At 38.8% G+C, this 20512-nt stretch overlaps 1 protein-coding gene across 6 annotated transcripts; it reads left to right on the forward strand.

The window, feature by feature from the left end:
* Positions 1-1272: 1272 nt before the first annotated feature.
* DDX3Y (DEAD-box helicase 3 Y-linked) lies at positions 1273-18210 on the forward strand. Of its 6 annotated transcripts, none has more exons than XM_031661104.1 (17): positions 1273-1683; positions 2209-2255; positions 4821-4881; positions 6784-6831; positions 9005-9134; positions 9893-10048; positions 10127-10226; positions 11137-11272; positions 11912-11997; positions 12221-12319; positions 12404-12564; positions 13027-13171; positions 13279-13423; positions 13668-13849; positions 13929-14046; positions 15119-15252; positions 15764-18210. In XM_031661104.1, the coding sequence occupies exons 2-17, from the start codon at positions 2211-2213 to the stop codon at positions 16001-16003; spliced, it is 1986 nt and encodes a 661-aa protein (XP_031516964.1). In that variant the 5' UTR covers positions 1273-1683; positions 2209-2210; the 3' UTR covers positions 16004-18210. The 6 variants fall into 6 exon arrangements, with proteins under 6 accessions (XP_031516964.1, XP_031516965.1, XP_031516963.1 ...); XM_031661105.1 differs by lacking the exon at positions 1273-1683 and adding an exon at positions 14619-14772 and having other exon boundaries at positions 2066-2255; XM_031661102.1 differs by lacking the exons at positions 1273-1683; positions 2209-2255 and adding exons at positions 2340-3088; positions 14619-14772.
* Positions 18211-20512: the final 2302 nt, after the last annotated feature.

Raw genomic sequence — 20512 nt, forward strand, 5'->3', positions numbered from 1 at the left:
TGCTGCAGTGAGCCAAGATCCCACCACTGCACTCCAGCCTGGAAGAGGAAGTGAGATCCTGTCACAAAAACAAAAACAAACCAACCAACCAAAAGAATTTATGAATAGTTTAAATATACAGGGGTTGTTGTTTTTTCCCCCAAAAAGGCAAATACTGTATAAATTTATATTGTTACCCATTTTAGAAATATTACCGTTTGCAACCCTGTTCATAATACAGTGAGTTGTGAATACATTCTGTTTGTATTTGCAGTCAAATTAGGCAACCACTTGTCTTGTGTATTTGTCAGTGTAGCAGTGGCAGTCATTTACATGCTAAAACACATATATTATTATAAATATTCTTTTAATTCTATAACAGGCTTGTTAGGGGCCAGCGGGGTGTCATTGTGCATCACTTACTTCTTTGGGAGGCAAGGAGAGAGAAAAGGAAGGTCAAAAATGGACAAGGCCAATAAATTTATTTTATATCACGTATGAATTTACTTGAGAATGGTAAAGGTGTCGACACAAAACATGTTATGAACAAGGAAATCTAGTTGACAACTTTAACTTGCCAAAGCAGTAAAGCAACTTCACTCTGGGAACACTGAACAGAATATGTATGTTCCAATCCCTTTGAATGTTTTAAATTCGGAAAAGCAGAAATATTTGTGATAACGTTTTGACAATGCAGGTATTTGAATTTCAGCACTAGGAAACCCTTTGAAGGATGGTGTAAAACCTGTATATTTAATCTGGTTTCACTGAGAGTTCAGACGGAAGAAGTGTTTGTAAAACTACGCATATGGCTATATATTAGTTAAGGCCAGGGATCTCGTTCTACGCTTTTTTTTCCCCTATCTGTCTGCTGAATCTGGATTAGAGAGAGGACTGAGAATTTAGCCAAGAAAAGTAACTCCTAGGGCAAAAGACTATTTCCCACCCACTGCAGCCGCCTGTAAGTTGTTACGAAGGTAGGACAACTTCGGTATAGTAGTTCCTTCAGGAGGCCGATCCCCCTCAAACCCAATTCTTTTGGGCAACCAAAAGAGTCTTTCACAATCCCATGGCTAGGCTGGCTTTGGGGACTCAGTATAGCATTGGTTAACCTATATGGAGTTGCAGAGCGCCCGGAAAAACATGGGACCTATGCCAGTGCGCGTTAAGGGCCTAGGTCCCCCGGTAGGTGTGTTATCACCAGCGTCATTCAGTATATAATTGTTTCATTATTTCGTCAAAACAAGGGACCTATGCCAGTGTTCGTTAAGGGCCTAGGTCCCCCGGTAGGTGTGTTATCATCAGCGTCATTCAGTATATAATTGTTTCATTGTTTCCTCATCCTGTGATGCTAAAGCCGTATGCTCATAAAGCGCAGGCACACTGCTAGAAAAACTAGAGGGGTCTTGGGTTCCTAGCTGAACCCCAGCAGCCTAACCCAGTGAAGCCTGTCGAGCTTGTGGCTGGTCACACGTGCTGCGGAATCCACTGTACTTTCCGCAGGTGCAGTCAGGTCTATCCTGCAGAGGGACCGACTGCGGACCTGTTCTTTCACCTCCCTAACCTGAGGATTGTATTGAAACCATTGTGGATCGCTCACGTAAAATGGTCACTGCGCCTGACACTTGGGATCCCGTAACCCTGATCTGTCTTGGCTTCAGAGAGTTTTTTGACTAGTTCCAACTTCGCTGAAGTTTGTCAAAGGTAGGCGACGGCTAGCTAGAACGGAAAAATTTTACAAAACCTCCAATTCTCGAAAGTAAAAGGGAAGAGAGAGTGCTTAAGGAAGAAGGGAAGTTGAGGGTGGGTAACGAGGAGGGAGAGTGAGTTAGCGGTAGATTATCACTGTGTTTAAGATTTCCCCAAGGGGAAAAGGGCGAAAGACGCTTTCTTGTCAGATCCCTAGAATTCGAAGACACAGAGAGAGGGCGGGGATAGCAAAGATCTCGCGAATTTTGAGAGGTGTTGGGACTACTTAATCCCGCGATCTTATGACTAAACCAACGCGATTTAGGCAGAAGTAATGGTAGCGATAAAGGGATTGGGTGGTGGTGGTGGAGGGGTGGAGCCAACGAGGTCGCACGTGGTGCGTGCTGACGTATCGTGTGGGAGGGGCCATATTACCGCGTAGGCCAACCAGTGTACTTAACAGCTGAAGTTCTCTTGTGAGAGCTCAGCTACTCGATCTCGCACTTACAGTGGACTATACGATTTTTCGCTTCTCTTCAGGGATGAGTCATGTGGGGATGAAAAATGACCCTGAACTGGACCAGCAGGTGAGTCAAAGTAAGCCTCCCGAGGCTTTCTAAGGGGATCTTTTACTTGGCTTAACGGTTTGTGGCGCACTGCTAATTGATATTTCAGTTTCGCCTCTTGTGGGTTCGTGTGTTGTGTGACTGGGACTGTAGAGAAATGGGGAGAGAAACTGCATGAGACCATGATTAGACCAGGTCCGGAAGAGACCGGACGATGGCAGTAACGTTAATGGTTGTGGTTACGCTGGTATTCCGGTGTAGTACTGGGCCGCACGCAATGGCGGCTTTTGTGTTTGCCTGAGCGGTAGCGTGGAGACGCGCATGTGCGACCACGGACCTGTTACAGAGGGCGGGAGAGGGAGGCGGTTCGCAAAAGGGGACCATTTTTATGTCTAGAGGTTAGGCCCTCACCAGGCTCCCCTGACGTATTCGCAAAAGTGTCGTTGTTAAGAACAAAGTGTATTTCAGGCCACCCAGTGTGTGTAGAGAGGAACGAGAGTATGGTCTTTGCTCGGGCAAATGGCGAGAGTCTTTGTATACGATTGTATGACTGGGCAGCGCTGTGGTGCTTCAGCGGAGGGACCAGGCCTGTGGAATTCTTGAAAAGGAGTGCATGTAAAGCACAATGAAACAAGTATCTTATATCTTGTTTCTGGCGGGGTCCCGTAGCCACGGAAGAACCGTTGCCTGGGTGCTGAGCGTGCCGAAACCGGGCTTCCGGTGTGGAAAGTTTTGTGACGCAGAAGTACCGGAAAGGGATGGTGGGAAGGGGAGGGAAGGATGGCTGCCGCGTGCTTTTCTCCACCCGTGTAGAAATAATGGAAATTGGACGCCAGCGGAAAGACACTTGGAGGGTTAGGGATCCAGCATTGCACTACACTCCTTTCTTAATTCAGTTAATTCAGTCACTGGATAGCTGCCTAGCCGAGAGCTGTGTGGTTTTTGTATAGTATTGTACCTTTACGTTAGCCGATATATGCAGAAGTCGTCCGGTAGAAAATTAACCCCGAATATTGATTAGCGGGAGAGGTTATTTGTGGTTTACTTGTTACCGCTGATGGAATGTGGATACAAGTCTAACTCTGTCTCCATTAAGGACTGATCCTTTACTTTGGAAGTCTGGGCCATGAGGCAGAGAATATGTGGTCTGCGTGTTAGATCAGGTTCGTTTTCTGTGTGAGGAACCTACCGCGCTTTTGCATTTGGCACTCCAGTCGTTTGCAAGATTATCCCTGCATTTCTGCCCCCCAAATCTAGGGGAGAGAATGAATAAAAGAGAGATAGATAGATATATATATATGTATGTATATTAGCCAAAAAATACTGCCCGAACTTTTTAGTTGTGATTAAAGCTTAGTGATGCTAAATGATTTTAAATTTTGCTGTCAGGTGTCGTTTGAGGGATTTAGCGGTCTGCGTTTGAAAGTTGTTTTTCCACTGACGACATACTAACGCCTTCTATTTACTGACAATATGTTAAATAGACCACAGAAGTAGAAAATTAAGAGCCTGGGCAATACGAATTTATGTTTCTATGTAATTGGCATCCGTTTAACTCTTGATAAACCGTGCTCTCTAGTTCACTAGAATTAAGTAGTAACCAAATTCAGACGGCAAAATTTTTAAGACACTGTCTTAATTGATGTTTGATGTAATGTGATAGTATCTTGAGCTTTTAATATATATGTAAACATGTTACGGCATAGAAAGTTTGTGCAAAGAGGTGACATAGTTGCTCTTGGCATTGGTCTTAACGTGTTTTTTGAAAAAAATCTATTTTGACGTACGTGTTTTTTTTTTTCCCCACTGCTTCAGAGTAGTTCTAGGTAAGGTATTATGCTGAAGCCGTTCAAGTGAAATAATCTTTTTTCTACAGTTTTAAGATCAATCAGTATAAGGAGGCAGGAATTGGGATTGCATGTCATTTTAGGAACGTTAAATACGAGATGTGTCGCTTTTTAACTTTGTAACCAAAGACCTCCGAGTTTGATGTTTAAAATGGGAGAAATAAGTGCTACTATCTTCATCATAGAGTATCAAACATTAAATGACAGTTGTGTAAAGCCGCATAGTACTCAAAACATAGAGAAGTTGGTTTTTATTTTAACTTTCGATGTTTAGGAATTTATCTGCATTAAAAATAGTTTTATAGTCTTTAGGGCAAAGAGAAATTAAGGAATCTTCAAATGCTTCTAGTGTCCTTTTATTTTTAGGGTTCGAATATCAAGAAAACCACTGTCATTGGGAACATTTCACTATTATGACTGTAGCTAAATTGGGTGTTTAAGTTACTGAGAAATTGGTGGTAAATTTTTTTAGGAAAGCTTTTACTATGGAAAATTGTTAAAGAAAACGTGTTTTGAGTTAATGAATTTGAACTCATTACTGTGAAACTGCTAGTATTCAGGTGATGCCATTTGCGTTTGTCATGGTTGGTAGACTTAGGCATCTTTAAAACCTAATGCCAGACCGACATGGCAGCTAAGTGTGTGGTACAGGATAAGATTGGAATCTAGGTTTCATTTGTCTTTTGTGATGTTATCTGTTCTTGTGTGTCAGCGTGTGAGCTATTGATATCTCTTCTAGCTTGCTAATCTGGACCTGAACTCCTCTGAAAAACAGAGTGGAGGAGCAAGTACAGCGAGCAGTAAGTAAAAGTTTTTTTAAAAATGGAATATTTATCTGAGCTTAATGTTAATATCTTATTGGACTTGTTAATTTTGAATTTACTTTTTTTTGTCTTCAATTTGTGTAAAAATATGACATACTTTGGTATGTCTGGGTAATAGAATACACTTTTGTTACTTTTGAGTTAAAGCAATTTAAGAAAAATCTTGGTGGGATGAGGTGGCTCAGGCCTGTAATTGCAGCATTTTGGGAGGCCAAGGCTGGTGGATCGGTTGAGCCCAGTAGTTCGAGACCAGTTTGGGCAGCATGGCAAAACCTATCTCCACTGAAAATACAAAAAATTAGCCTGGCGTGGTGGTACCTTCGTGTAGTCCCAGCCACTCATATGGGAGAGTTTGCTTGACTCTGGGAGACTGGAGGCTTCAGTGAGCTGCAATCAGGTCACTGCACTCCAGCATGGCTGACAGAGACTTTGACTCAAAAAAAAAACAAAAAACAAAAAACCCAGAAACCAAGGACCTTAATGTAATACACATTATTTTTAGAAAAGCAGTGCCATTCATTTCTGGCCCAGCATGGGGTATAAGCCCATCCTTGTGAATTGACCTGCATTGTGTTAAACCTAATAAAGTAAACCTGTGTGTTTATGTGCTACATCTACTGCTGTTGCTCATGAAGAACCTAATATTCAATGATAAAACCAAGCTTTTCTGATTTTAAGGTGATGGGTTAGCTATATTTCTTTGAAAGGAAATTAGTTACAAATACTTTTTGAAACACTTGGTCTCATTTCTTTTTGGAAGTTTGTGTGTGGTTAGTATTTGGATAGGAGGGTAAGGTTGGTGATTATTTGGTAGTATTCCTGGTTTGAGTCCATGTTTCTTCCTGTTGTTCAACAAGGAAAGCAGTTGGTATGCTCTGAAAAAACAAAACAAAACACTTTTAAGTTTTATTAATTTATTTCAGACTTTGTCATTATATGAACATTATAGAGATTTAACTGGTAGAGACAGTTTTGGATATTTAGTTAAATCTAAAAGTAGGAGATTTAGTTCAAATTTGGATTTTTTGGATTTTTGAGTAGGAAAATCAGGTGGTCAGTTAAGTAGACTTCCATCTACTTGATAAGTTATTTTACTTCTTAATCATAGACTGGGCTGTTGATTTCACTTAAAACCCTTAATTTGTTTTCCAGATCATTTTCACTTTCCAACTTTTCATGTGTTTTTATGGTATCACTTTACCAGTACAGATTTTCTTTTTTCTTTTTGTTTTTGAGACATAATCTCGCTCTGTGCCCAGGCTGGAGTGCAGTGGTGTGATCTCCGCTGTCTGCAAGCTATGCCTTCCCAGTTCACGCCATTCTCCTGCCTCAGCCTCCTCAGTAGCTGGGAATACAGGCGCCCGCCACCATGCCTGGCTAAGTTTTTGTAATTTTTTTTAGTAGGGATGGGGTTTCATCGGGTTATCCAGGATGGTCCCGATTTCCTGACTTCTTGATCTGGCCACTTTGGCCCCCTGAAGTGCTGGGATTACAGGTGTGAGCCACTGTGCCCAGCCCAGTACAGATTTTTAAAAAGCCTTTTACAGGGTAATTTAGTATAGTCCATAGTCTTTTTTTTCCTAGTAGGCTGTTACATTGGAGTAATGATCATGTTTAATGATCAGTGTTGATTCATGTAACAGTTATTGGAAATAGACCCTTTTAAAACATGATTCTTAAATAACAACCATTAGCTACTGAAATATATGTGGTTTGCAGTGTATTTTAGAGTAAGCTTTTTTTCGCCTTATCTTGCAAAGTAGTTTATTGTAGGTTTTAAAAGTTTGTTTTCCAGGACCTATTTTTTAATAGACATTTTCTAAAAAAGCAGTATCTTGGTGATGTCATGGGCTTCTAATTTTACATTTTCTCTTTTAGAAGGGCGCTATATACCTCCTCACTTAAGGAACAGAGAAGCATCTAAAGGTACGTCTTTAAGGCAACTTTGTAGACCTAACCTTTAGCAGGTAATCAAAGCCTAGGGAAAAAAGTAACTTTAGTAAGTCTATAAACGTTTTTTGTTCCCTCCTGTGCCTCTTTTGGACTGTCTTTAAGAAGTAACATTTTCTGTTTTTGGAAAAGTTCATGTAATGTTGAATGATGGATAGTTGTTGCTTCTTTTGGCAAATTGAACCCAAAAAATCTGGGTTTTATATAGGTTAACTATAGTGCTTTATCTGTTTGTGAACATTTATGTTTTGAAATTTGAAACCAGTGTATTTGTGGGAATGCCTTATGTAATATAAACTGTATAGTGATAAGGTCCTGCTTGATGCCATCTTGAAAAGTTGGCACAGTGAAAATGGGAAAATGGTTTTTTTTTTTTCAAACTAGTTAACAGTTAGTTGTTAAGATTACCACTTTTGGCCACATCCAGTGAGTAAGCTGGTGAGATTGTCTGGTTTCAGCCTAAATAACTTCATTTGAAAGGTGTTGTGTGAAATGCATTAAAACACCTAGGATTGTTTACTATTAAATTTGTAATTTAGAAAAGTTTAATTGGGGTGATGTTTTGAATGCTGCGTATACATCAAAAAAATTCTAGGAGAAGAAAAGGTCAGGAAAAGTATTTAAAACCAAAAGGAAAGAAGATAATAAAGGGGTGTGGAGTGGGTTTGTACTTCTGTGTTTAGTCTGTATCCTCTGTATAAGTCTGTTTATCAGAAGACCACTTAGCTGTTGATTGTATTCTTTTTTCAGAGTAACTGCAGAATTTTCTTTTATCACAGGTATTCTTAGTATTGTACCTGGCTGGAATTGCATCCAAGGTTTATTAAGTGCCTTAAGGAGAGTTAGCAATATTTTAGTATTTGGGGGGATGGAAGAGACCTTAAACGTCTAAATTCCTAAATCTGGGACGTACAGTCGATTTAGTACAATAGATATAGATTTAGGAAGTACAATTCATTTGTCTAATACTGGAGATTTAAAAGCAGGGGAAAATAACTTTATTAACTTGCAACTTTAAGCATTTATTGAAATGTATGAGTTTAGGTAAGCCCTCAGCTTAAGCAAGTGTGTGGTTGTGGAGCAAGTTTACTTTTGTAATTTTTCTTTTTATCAGTTTGTAGACCTGGAAAAGTAGGCAACAAAGAGGGTTTTTTGTTTTTGTTTTTGTTTTTTAAATTAAGTATACTTTATTCTCACCGAGCATATTAAGACTACACAATTACTTTTGGACGCTTAGAATTTGAGGCTATCTTAGAGGTCTGGTGGAGCAAAGTAGACAGCATGCAAATTCCTTGTTTTGTATTGACTGTTTCCATTTAGTTGATCTGTTTCTTTTTGATGTTACTACACAAAGCTAGATTTTAAAGAAATGCATTCAGATGCTCAACTAACTAGTCCTGTTTATACTGATGTTGATAGGTAGCAAGTTGCCTTCTCCAGGTTCTTCATTGATGAGTCCTTGTTTACCATGATGCTTGCTACATACAGTTGCTACATACTACTACATATGAGTAGTTTTTGGTCATAAAGTGCATAGAGTTGGAGTTTTTTTTGAGATGGAGTCTTGTTATGTCATCCAGGCTGGAGTACAGTGGTGCGATCTCAGCTCACTGCAAGCTCCACCTCCCCGGGTTCATGCCATTCTCCTGCCTCAGCCTCCTGAGAAGCTGGGATTACAGGTGCCCGCCACCACGTCCGCCTAATTTTTTTGTATTTTTAGTAGAGACAGGGTTTCACCGTGTTAGCCATGATGGCCTCGATCTTCTGACCTCGTGATCCGCTTGCCTTATCCTCTGAAAGTGCTGGGATTACAGGTGTGAGCCATGTCTGTCTGAATACATCTGACATATTTCTTCTGATTATGTAGATCTCTTCTCTTAGTTCAAGCTTTTCTTTAGGTAACCCACAGTCTCTGAGGTAATCTTTTGTTTAGCTGGGCCTTCCCAAAATGTGTATTATATATAGCATATGTTAAGTGTTTAGGTTTAACACCTTTTGTATTATTCAGAGTAAAAATTCTGCTTATGGAACCTGTTGACCTTTGGTCCCATAAGATAAAGGAAGACTACATGTGAAGGACTTCATGTTTGGAAAGATGCAAATTATGTAAAAGTCTTGTCACCTTCTAATTTTTGCTTTTTTATTGAAGGCTTCCATGATAAAGACAGTTCAGGTTGGAGTTGCAGCAAAGATAAGGATGCATATAGCAGTTTTGGGTCTCGAGATTCTAGAGGAAAGTCTGGTTATTTCAGTGAACGTGGAAGTGGATCAAGGGGAAGGTAAATCTCAGCTTGTATGTGTGTACAGTAGCAATTTAAGAATCTTAATTTGGTAAGTTCTCATTCTTCATACTTTGAATGGTCAAGCATGTCTTTGACAGACTGCTAACGGATTTAAAGCAGAATGTTGGTTTACTCATTGTTTTGTTAGCAGTAAGAGGTCTTTGCTAAAATTAATTTATTAAATTAGATGAATATGGTATTTGACACAGTGAAATCTGTTTCAACTTAAATGATACAGGTAGTGACAGCTTTAAACACTTCATTTTTGATGTATAAGTCTATCTTAAAAACCTAATAGCTATATTTAATCCTGTCTTCTGTTTTTCACAAATAGGAATAAAACTCTAAAAATATTCTCTTCTCACATGTCTACTTCTATATAAAGGAAAAACTCAAGTGTTATTCCTGCTTTCCTACCAGTAAATATATTTAGATGATACTATTTTAAATGAAGATGTAAAGTATGTACTAGTTATAAGTATCTAAAAACCTAATTCTTAGCATGTGAGATTAAAGCTGTGAATTTTATAAAAATTTTTATAATTTTCTTAAAAACGAAGACATAAATTACACATCAATACTGGTTAGTTAGGGGCCTTACTTCACATGAGAAACAAATATTGAATTGCTGGTATCTTTGAAGGATGGTTTTGCTCAGTTACTGAGCAAATGTACTGATACCCGAGTACATTTCTAGAGAGATGATAATCTAACATTGGCTAAATCGTGTACTTTCGATTGCTTGTGCCATTTAGATTTGATGATCGTGGACGGAGTGACTATGATGGTATTGGCAGTCGTGACAGAACTGGCTTTGGCAGATTTGAACGGAGTGGACACAGTCGGTGGTGTGACAAGTCAGATGAAGATGATTGGTCAAAACCACTTCCACCAAGTGAACGCTTGGAGCAGTAAGTTTTTGAAATGTATGTTAATTGTTATGAAATTTATTGCTTAATATAACATATGTAATAATTGTTTGATTTCAGAGAACTGTTTTCTGGAGGAAACACAGGGATTAACTTTGAGAAATACGATGATATACCAGTAGAGGCAACTGGCAGTAACTGTCCTCCACATATTGAAAATGTAAGTGTTTTGTTTGACTTTTAAAGTTATTAATGCAGACCCATTGGATTATGAAAAAAATTAGTGTCATTATTAAGAATAATCCTGGAATTAAAAGCATCCAATTTTTTTTTTTTTTTGAGACAGTCTTGCTGTGTCTCTCAGGCTGGAGTGCAGTGGCATGATCTCAGCTTGCTGCATCCTCCACTTTCTGGGTTCAAGCCATTCTCCCACCTCAACCTGTTAAGTAGCTGGGACTACAGGCGCACACTAACACACCCAGCCCATTTTTGTACTTCTAGTAGAGACGGTTTCACCATGTTGGCCAGGCTGGCCTCAAATTCCTGATCTCAAGTGATCTTCATGCCTTTAGCCTCTCAAAAGTCCTGGGACTACAGGCATCCGCCACCGTGCCCGGCCTCCAAAAACTTCTTTCAGTGTAGAACAAACCCAGGCATTTTCTTTAAAAATGCCATGAATCTTTTACTGAAATCATAGCGTCTGTAAAACAAATCAGACAGTTGGTTACTTCCATTAATATGTTAGTATAAAACAGAAATTGCAACAGATACAGCTGCTTGAGACGGAGTTCAAGCTCTGTCGCCAGGCTGGGAGTGCAGTGGTCGGATCTCAGCTCACTGCAAGCTCCTCCGGGTTTACGCCGCCATTCTCTGCTCTCAGCCTCCCGAAAGTAGCTGGGACTACAGGCTGCACCTCACCCGCTAGTTTTATGATGGTAGAGACGGGTTTCACCGCGGTTCGCCAGGATGGTCTCGATCTCTCCTGGATTCCTAGGGATCCGCCCAGTTCTCGCCTCCCAAAAGTGCTGGGATTACAGGCTTGAGCCCGGCCCAGATACAGCGTTTTATGCCTGCTATGTTTACTTCTGTGTTTACTTGTATTTGATTAACCTGGTTGAATTTCTTTGCAGTTTAGCGATATTGACATGGGAGAAATTATCATGGGGAACATTGAACTTACTCGCTACACTCGTCCTACTCCAGTGCAAAAACATGCCATTCCTATTATTAAGGGAAAAAGAGACTTAATGGCTTGTGCCCAAACAGGTAAGCTTACTTGATACAAAGTAAAAGTTAAGAATACCTGATTGGACTTACTTTAAAAGTAGTATGTTCTGAAGGGATGTCTGAATCCTGTGTTTAGCATTTGAGATAGGTAAAGATTAGCTAAGGATGTGTCTTTTTGTCTCTACCTTTGGATCCTTGGGATGAAACTAGTGTTTTCATTTGGATATCTTGAGGAAGCTTATGGCGAATTCGTATTTAAGAAATAGAATTGCATAATTTGCAGTTAACTCCACAGGAGTTAGCAAACTGCATCCTTCAGGTCAAACCTAGCACTTACTTATTTTTCAATAGCTGTATTCAAATATAGCCATACCCATTTGTTACGTTGGTAGCTGTAGAGATTAGCCAGAGATGTGGCACAGAGACTGGCCTGCAAGAGCCGTTATAACTCTTTACAGAAAGTTTACTGGCCCCTGCTTTACATTGCAATAGTATATAGTGATTACAAAGAAATGTTGAACTGACACTTTACAATCTTAGGTTTGCCATATAAATTTACTGTAACTTCCTAGAAAATTGGAAATAAAGTAAGAAAAATTTTCTTACATTCCAAGGGCATTTAGAACACTTTGTTGTCTATTAATATTCAGAAATGATAAGTCATTGTTTTGTTTTCAGGATCTGGGAAAACTGCAGCATTTCTTTTACCTATACTGAGTCAGATATATACAGATGGTCCTGGAGAAGCTTTGAAGGCTGTAAAGGTAAAGGTCTTGTTATAAAATAAGACATTTTTGTTTTATAAAGCTTTGTAAAGCCCTGTTGACTTCTCTAACCAATGCCAGGTATACCTTATTTTCATTTTTTTTACCCCGTTCACCCATTGAAAATAAGTTTATAGATGTAATCTGTAAATTATAAAGAGAAAGTGAATTTTTACAAATAAAGTTTTGGGTTTTAAAATTTAAAATTGTATTTATTTTTTAGGAAAATGGAAGATATGGGCGCCGCAAACAATACCCAATATCCTTGGTTTTAGCCCCAACAAGAGAATTGGCTGTACAGATCTATGAGGAAGCTAGAAAAGTAAAATACTCATTTTACTGATTACTGCTTTTCTCATTTATCAAATGATGTTTTTATAGCCACTGACACGTTCTTTGCTTATAGTTTTCCTACCGATCTAGAGTTCGTCCTTGTGTAGTTTATGGTGGTGCTGATATTGGTCAGCAGATTCGGGACTTAGAACGTGGATGCCACTTGTTAGTAGCCACTCCAGGACGTCTAGTGGATATGATGGAAAGAGGAAAGATTGGATTAGACTTCTGCAAGTATGTCAGTTTTCATATTTCATTTTATACAAAATGTATATTATATATACATAATACATAATATGAAATATTTCATTTTATACAAAAATATTTCATTGTATTTAAAGTTGATTACTCTTGTATTTTACTAGTACTGCTTTAATAATTTAATTTTCTATATAGTTTTGAAAATTGCAGTTAATGTTTTTGTTAAAGAGTAAGTGAAATTTTAATTGAGGCTGAGCTTCATTTTAACAATCAGCCTGGGTAATTTGGTTGTCACCTTGAGCTTTTTATCTCATGATTTTGTGTGTGTGTGTGTGTGTGTGTATGTATATATGCATTTGTTGAGTGTGTCAAATTGTGACACTGTGATATTTACTATTTGAGTGACTACATGAGTGTAATTAATTATACAACTATATATAGTAATTAGTTTCTCAGATCTAATGATCCAGTATCAACTGAGGGATTTTCTAATAGGTACTTAGTGTTGGATGAAGCTGATAGGATGCTGGATATGGGATTTGAACCTCAGATACGTCGTATAGTTGAACAAGATACTATGCCACCAAAGGGCGTTCGTCACACCATGATGTTTAGTGCTACTTTTCCTAAGGAAATACAGGTACTATTTGATGTTTGAACTTTTATTCAGAACATTTGTGTTTATTCATTATATTCAGATAATTTATGTATTAAAATAGGTAATTGAGTATTTTTCTCACATTTCAGATGCTTGCTCGTGACTTTTTGGATGAATATATCTTTTTGGCTGTAGGCAGAGTAGGCTCTACCTCTGAGAACATCACACAGAAAGTAGTTTGGGTGGAAGACTTAGATAAACGGTCGTTTTTACTGGACCTATTAGGTGCAACAGGTAAAATTATGAATAAGAATAGTCAGTTACATGTGAAGAGAATCTCTTTACGTATTTTCTGGCTTTTCCTCCTGTCTTTCTCCTCTTTCTAAACATGGCTAAAACAATGCTTACATTAACTGGCTCTGTTTGCATGCTTCCAAGATTTATTCTAGCACGAGGACTAGAATTAAGCCAGTTAATAATTTAGATTAAGTAGTGATGCTAATTCTCTATGAGTAAACAAAGCCTTACAATTTTTCAGGGAGGGATTCGCTGACTTTAGTGTTTGTGGAGACCAAAAAGGGAGCAGATTCCCTGGAGGATTTCTTATACCATGAAGGATACGCTTGTACCAGTATTCATGGAGACCGGTCACAGAGAGATCGTGAGGAGGCCCTTCACCAGTTTCGCTCAGGGAAAAGCCCAATTCTAGTGGCTACAGCTGTATGTATATTTTCTAATTAATCATGTGTGTATAGTGCTTGTTTTTTTTTTTTTTTTTTAAATAAAAGTTATTTTTCAGGTGGCAGCACGAGGACTAGACATTTCAAATGTGAGACATGTTATCAATTTTGATTTGCCAAGTGATATTGAAGAATATGTTCATCGTATTGGCCGTACAGGACGTGTAGGAAACCTGGGTAAGGAGTTTGTTAAAGACAGTTTCTTTTTTTTTTTTTTTTGGGACGGAGTCTCGTTCTGTCACTCAGACTGGAGTGCAGTGGTGATCTCGGCTCACTGCAACCTCCACCTCCCAGGTTCATGCCTTTCTCCTGCCTCAGCCTCCAGAGTAGCTGGGACTACAGGCACCCGCCACCACGCCCAGCTAATTTTTTGTATCTTTAGTAGAGATGGGGTTTCACCGTGTTAGCCAGGATAGTCTCGATCTCCTGACCTCGTAATCTGCCTGCCTTGGCCTCCCAAAGTGCTGGGATTACAGGCGTGAGCCACCGCGCCCAGCCGACAGTTTCAGTTTTTTAATCATGATGCATATAGCCGAGATTTGACACAGAATCTTAAAAATAGAACCTTTATTTCTGAGGAAAAATTTTATATTAATCAGCCAAGTAAAAGTTTTTCTTCCTCTCTCTTTGATGTGGTTATATTATAAATTACAATATCATATTTTAGTTTCTTACTATATTTTATGTAGGTATATAAGAATACCCCACTATTTTATGGAAACTTCATGAGCTTTTTTTGAACGCTTTAGGCCTTGCCACCTCATTCTTTAATGAAAAAAATATGAATATTACAAAGGATTTGTTGGATCTTCTTGTAGAAGCTAAACAAGAAGTACCTTCTTGGTTGGAAAATATGGCTTATGAACACCACTATAAGGGTGGCAATCGTGGACGATCTAAAAGGTACACGCTGTTTTGAGCCTTCACTCTTTTTATTACTTACTAGGCGCAAGAAGCTTTCAGAGTTAAAAGTATTAAACAGTTACTTTTAACAATAATACATAAACATTTTGGGCAAGGGATGATTATTAGAAAGGGTGACAAGGAATTAAGTGTCAGTTCCTCACTGCTGAGTCCTTTAGAAACACTGTTAGAACACGTTGGGACGTTAATGGGATGGTTCCCATTGGAACATAATGAAATTGAACTGAAAAATCAAATTGGGAATTGCAAAGTTTAAGCAGGAATTTTCAATTTAATTGAACTTTATACTTACACTGCCATGCCATATTTTTGCTTACAATAATAGATTCAGTGGAGGATTTGGTGCCAGAGACTATCGACAGAGTAGTGGTTCCAGCAGTTCTGGCTTTAGTAGTAGTCGTGGAAGCAGCAGCCGCAGTGGTGGAGGTGGTTACGGCAACAGCAGAGGATTTGGTGGAGGTAATTAATGTTAATTTTTCTTTTAGGAAGGGCTTTTTGTTTTTCTCCTTTTTTTTTCTTTTTTTTTTGAGATGGAGTGCCACGCTGTCACTCAAGCTGGAGTGCAGTGACCTGATCTCAGCTCACTGAAAGTGACTGTCCTGCCTCAGCTTCCTAAGTAGCTGGGATTACAGTTACATGGCAACATGCCCAGCTAATTTTTTTCTATTTTTAGTAGAGATGGGGTTTCACCATGTTGGCCAGGCTGGTCTCTACCTCCTGACCTCATGATCCGCCCACCTTGGCCTCCCAATGTGCTGGGATTACAGGCTTGAGCCACTGTGCCTGGCCTGGGCTCTTTGTTTTTCTTACGAGTTCTCTTTTTCAAAGAGTAATTTATTGGGGAAATTTGGTTTCTGAGGGACACAAAAATCCAACACTAGATTTCTTTTACTGGTTTTATGTTGAAGTACTTGAGAAAAAAAGGTATTAATGGATGACTTAATTTCTTTCTAAACATTTTTCTTGATAGGTGGCTATGGAGGCTTCTACACTAGTGATGGATATGGAGGAAATTATAACTCCCAGGGGGTTGACTGGTGGGGCAACTGAATCTGCTTTGCAGCAAAGTCACCCTTACAAACAAGCTAATATGGAAACCACATGTAACTTAGCCAGACTATATCGTGTAGCTTCAAGAACTTGCAGTACATTACCAGCTATGATTCTCCTGATAATTCAAGGGAGCTCAAAGTCACAAGAAGAAAAATGAAAGGAATAAACAGCAGCCCTATTAAGAAATTGGTTTGAAGATGTGATTGCTATAGTTTGGATTTAACTCTTCCCCTCCTGCTTTATTCCCACCCCAAACTGCATTTATAATTTTGTGACTGAGGATCGTTCGTTTGTTAACGTACTGTGACTTTAACTTTAGACAACTTATTACTTTGATGTCCTGTTGGCTCAGTAATGCTCACGATACCAATTGTTTTGACAAAAATAAATTTACTAAACTTGGCCTAAAATCAAACCTTGGCACACAGGTATGATACAACTTTAACAGGAATCATCAATTCATCCATAAATATAAAAAGGAAAAAAAACTTCAGGCAGTAGCCTGCGTTAGGACTGTTGGATTTTTGCAGACTTGGGGGTTGGGAGAACATCTTAAAGCATTAAAGCATAGTTTTTTATATGGCCAACCTGTACTAAAGTTCTGACTTGCTCACTCTATCCTGGATAGGCACTTAGAAACTTACACTCTTTAAGCCATTCCAGTCATGACGAGGTGGAATGTATCGATATACCCATTAATATTTTTGAAAGAGCTTTTTTAGGTTAATTCAAGTAAATACAGCAATTTCTCATTTAATGTTTAGGGAGTTTATTCTAAGCTAGGCAACTGTGGGCATACTATCACAGGAAAGATTTAAAGCTTTGATACAATGGGGGAGATTTCATAGTTTTTTTAATGCCTGCTATAAAAATTTGAAATGTTAGAATGGCTGACCATGGCAGTGACCAGGCCTCACTATAGGCCTGGTTGGATTCTGGTCTTTTATGCATGCTAGTGTTGATGTTTTTTGGTCAAGAAGGGTTTAAACAGGAAGGATTATGCAGCAGGCTTTAATTTAATGTAGAGTCATATTGCGCTGTTAAAGCTGCATTGAAATGTTAAAATGGCTTACACTTGTAGACTTTGTAAAGCTAAGACTAACAAATTCTTGAAATCACACAGGTTGCAAATATGTACTAAACTGCACAAGGTGTGTGCGCTCTATGTGCAGTTTTAGTGTATTTTAGTTGCATAGGTTTCCATGGTATTTATAGTCTCTTGTGCTAAATTTGGCCAAAGATGATTGTCCACCACTAAAAATGCCTCTCCCACTTGGAATTCTGTACTGATTTTGTGGCCAGAATGCAATGATCTTTAAAAACAAATCTTTTCAGTGGCATAAGAAGTTGGCAAAAATTTCTTAAAGTGCAATAGATTTTCAAGTGTATTGTGCCTTGTTCTAAAACTTACAAGTAGGTGCACTTGACAGTATTGAGGTCATTTGTTAAGGTGCTATTTCAATTAGTATAGGTTTAGACTCTTGTACATTTCTCCCGTAACTTTTTACAAAGTACTTATTTTATTGCACATTCAGAGAATTTTATATATATATGTCTTGTGTGCGTGTCCTCGACCTTCCAATCTTATTTTGTTTCTTGGAGATTGTTGAATGCAGCCAGTGAAGCAGTAGATTCTAAAATTTTATTGGGGACCATGGAATGGTAGTTGAGAAGAAAACTATTTGCACACAACAGATTTTAGATACTTTTTGCTGCTAGTTGTGTAATATTTATTGAAAATTTTGACAAATATTTATTTTTGTAAGCCTAAAAATGATTCTTTGAAAGTTTAAAGAAACTTGACCAAAAGACAGTACAAAAACACACTGGCACTTGAATGTTGAATGTCACCGTATGTGAAATAATATATTTCGGGGTAGTGTGAGCTTTTAATGTTAAGTCCTATTAAACTTGAGTCAAATTAAGCAGACCCGGCATTGGCAATGTAGCTGTAATTTTCTGACAAAATTTAAGACAAAATTGTCAACTTGAAACTAAAACATGCCAAGGTTTTGATATACTTGTCTTAAGATATTAATGAAACACTTCTGAATGCTGATAGGAAGTGTCCACATCCACAACAGTTTTCTGAGTTTTGTTATGTGTTTTGTTTTGTTTTGTTTGCTCTTCGGTGATTGTCTGGCATATTTACAGTCCTCAAACATGTGGTTATTTTTTCAGTGACTTACATTCAGTTTTATCAGCCAGCAGTATTTTCAGTAAAGAATGGAATTGCTGAATGTAACCGTTGAACCTCGAGTCACTGTAAAATTTTAGTAATTGCTTATTGTATTAGTTTTAGATGCTGGCACTGCATGTGCTCTGTTTATTCTGATTTTACTAAAATAAAAAGTTCAAAAATCTTTTTTGCTGTCACTTGTAGCTTAATGTTGAGTTGAAGATGAATTTGTGCTCTTAACCTGAAGATTGGAAATCTGATTTCTTGACTACCAAAGCTGTTTGCAAAATACATCCTGAGGCTGGAAGTACTTTGCCTTACATGTTTGAATAAATGATGAAGGTGGTAGAAGGTTGGAGTACAGAGGCAGGATTTTATTCTGACTGATGGAAAACTAAAAGGTCTGTACACGCAGCATGTATTGCATTTTGGTCGAAGCAACTTCATATGAGTGTGATGGTGGTTTTAAGCATTTTTGATGTGAAAGATGGCTGAACTAAGAATGAATTGGGTAAAAAGTCAGTTGCCCAACAAATTACTATTTGATTGTAAGTAGTTGTCTACTGAAGGTTAAGAGTTAACGGAGTAGGTTAATGATAGCTAAGAATCACATACGCACCTTTTGTCCAACTTCTTTTTTCTGGTGACAGTCCCATTAACACATTGCAGCAGTTAGTGCCAGTTAACAAACATAGGCAAACTGATCAAATGTTGCACGTTTGAAATAGGTCTTTTTAGGGAAGTCAAGAACCTCAGTGTCCCTTTGTGTCCCCTTTTGGCAACCAGCCTCAAACTGCAAAGGGTAAGCACTGTTTTTTTTTTTTGGGGGGGATGGAGTCTCGCTCTGTCGCCCAGGCTGGAGTGCAGTGGCCAGATCTCAGCTCACTGCAAGCTCCGCCTCCCGGGTTCACGCCATTCTCCTGCCTCAGCCTCCCAAGTAGCTGGGACTACAGGCGCCCGCCACCTCGCCCAGCTAGTTTTTTGTAGTTTTTAGTAGAGATGGGGTTTCACCGTATTAACCAGGATGGTCTCGATCTCCTGACCTCGTGATCCGCCCGTCTCAGCCTCCCAAAGTGCTGGGATTACAGGCTTGAGCCACCGCGCCTGGCCTAGCACTGTTCTTTTAACAGCACACATAAGATTTAGTCTGATAAACTTGGTATAAATGAAATCTACAGCTTATTTTGTTGTTACTTCTTGCACTTAAGTGTTGTTTGTGAGATGAAATTACATTGTTACTTAGGACGAATTGTAACATTCTGATTGCTGTGTGGAATCCTGTTGTGTAAATAGCACCTGATTTCTGGTTTGTAGCAGCAGCAACAAACTTTTTTTTTTAAGATGGAGTCTTATTCTGTGCCCCAGGCTGGAGTGCATCGGCATGATCTCAGCTCACTGCAAGCTCCACCTCCCAGGTTCACACCTGTCTCCTGCCTCTGCCTCCCGAGTAGCTGGGACGACAGGCGCCCGCCACAGCGACCGGCTAACGGCTAACTCTTTGTATTTTTGGTAGAGATAGTGTTTCACCGTCCAGGGTGGTCTTGATCTTCCGACCTCGAGATCGCCTGCCTTGGCCTCCCAAAGTGCAGGGATTACAAGCGTGAGCCACCATGCCCAGCGGCAACAAACTTCTCATGATTTTGGTAAATGCCAGTGCTCCTGTCTGTCCTACATGTTTTCAGTAGATACTACTGGTTTTCAGAAGTTGTTAATGCCATTTTGCACTTTGTCTCAGTTCATTTCTGGTTGCTCTACATTCTCACCATTACTTGGTTTCTTGCACACCTTATATATTTAAGTAGGTATGTTATTATCTTAACTTTTAATTTGTATTTATCATCGTGATGACTAACGATTAACACTTGAGCTGTGTTGAGGTTCATGCAGTTAAAAAGAATTTGTCCTTATCAATTACAGGCATACTTGGTAAATGATCTGATTTTTGGGAACTGCAGTCTCTGGATAAAAGATACAATGTAGGTAAAATTGGATTTGCAATTACCAAGTTGTTCAGGTTGGTTGATGGTAGCACAGTTTAGTTAACAATTTACATTGATGTTTGAAGATTAGTAAATAATATTTGTAGAACGCATACTATGGAAATTCTGCAGTGAATCAACCAAATAGTGACCAAATTATGGTAACTTTTTCTACCAATGGAAATGGTTTCCCATTTCCTTCCCTCCTGCTCAGGCCATTTTTAGGTGTGATTTTGCACTAAATCGTTGTATATGTCTTTTCTGGAACCTAGGGCTGAGAAATTGAGTGTGCATGTGTTTGCACCCAAATATGTGTATTTGTCCTTTGAAAACCACAGTAGTCTAATGCCCATTTTTAGAAGTATGAGTTCTTTAGATTCAGAGAATAATTGATCAGTTAGGAACTGAGGTCCATGGCAGGAAGTATAGCTGGAATGATCTCATTTCTATTGGACAAATGAAATGGGTACATCTCTACAGCAGTCGGGAGAGAAGTTAAGTCTGTCCT

This window comes from Papio anubis, chromosome Y (genome assembly GCF_008728515.1).
Source record: "Papio anubis isolate 15944 chromosome Y, Panubis1.0, whole genome shotgun sequence".
Taxonomy (NCBI): domain Eukaryota; kingdom Metazoa; phylum Chordata; class Mammalia; order Primates; family Cercopithecidae; genus Papio; species Papio anubis.

Coding starts and splice junctions, on each gene's coding strand:
- DDX3Y (XM_031661101.1), top strand. CDS start 2,993: ATGGTGGGAAGGGGAGGGAAGGATGGCTGCCGCGTGCTTTTCTCCACC. Junction 11,998..12,220: donor AAGCTTTGAAGGCTGTAAAG/GTAAAGGTCTTG, acceptor TTTATTTTTTAG/GAAAATGGAAGATATGGGCG. Junction 14,047..15,118: donor AGGACGTGTAGGAAACCTGG/GTAAGGAGTTTG, acceptor TTACAATAATAG/ATTCAGTGGAGGATTTGGTG.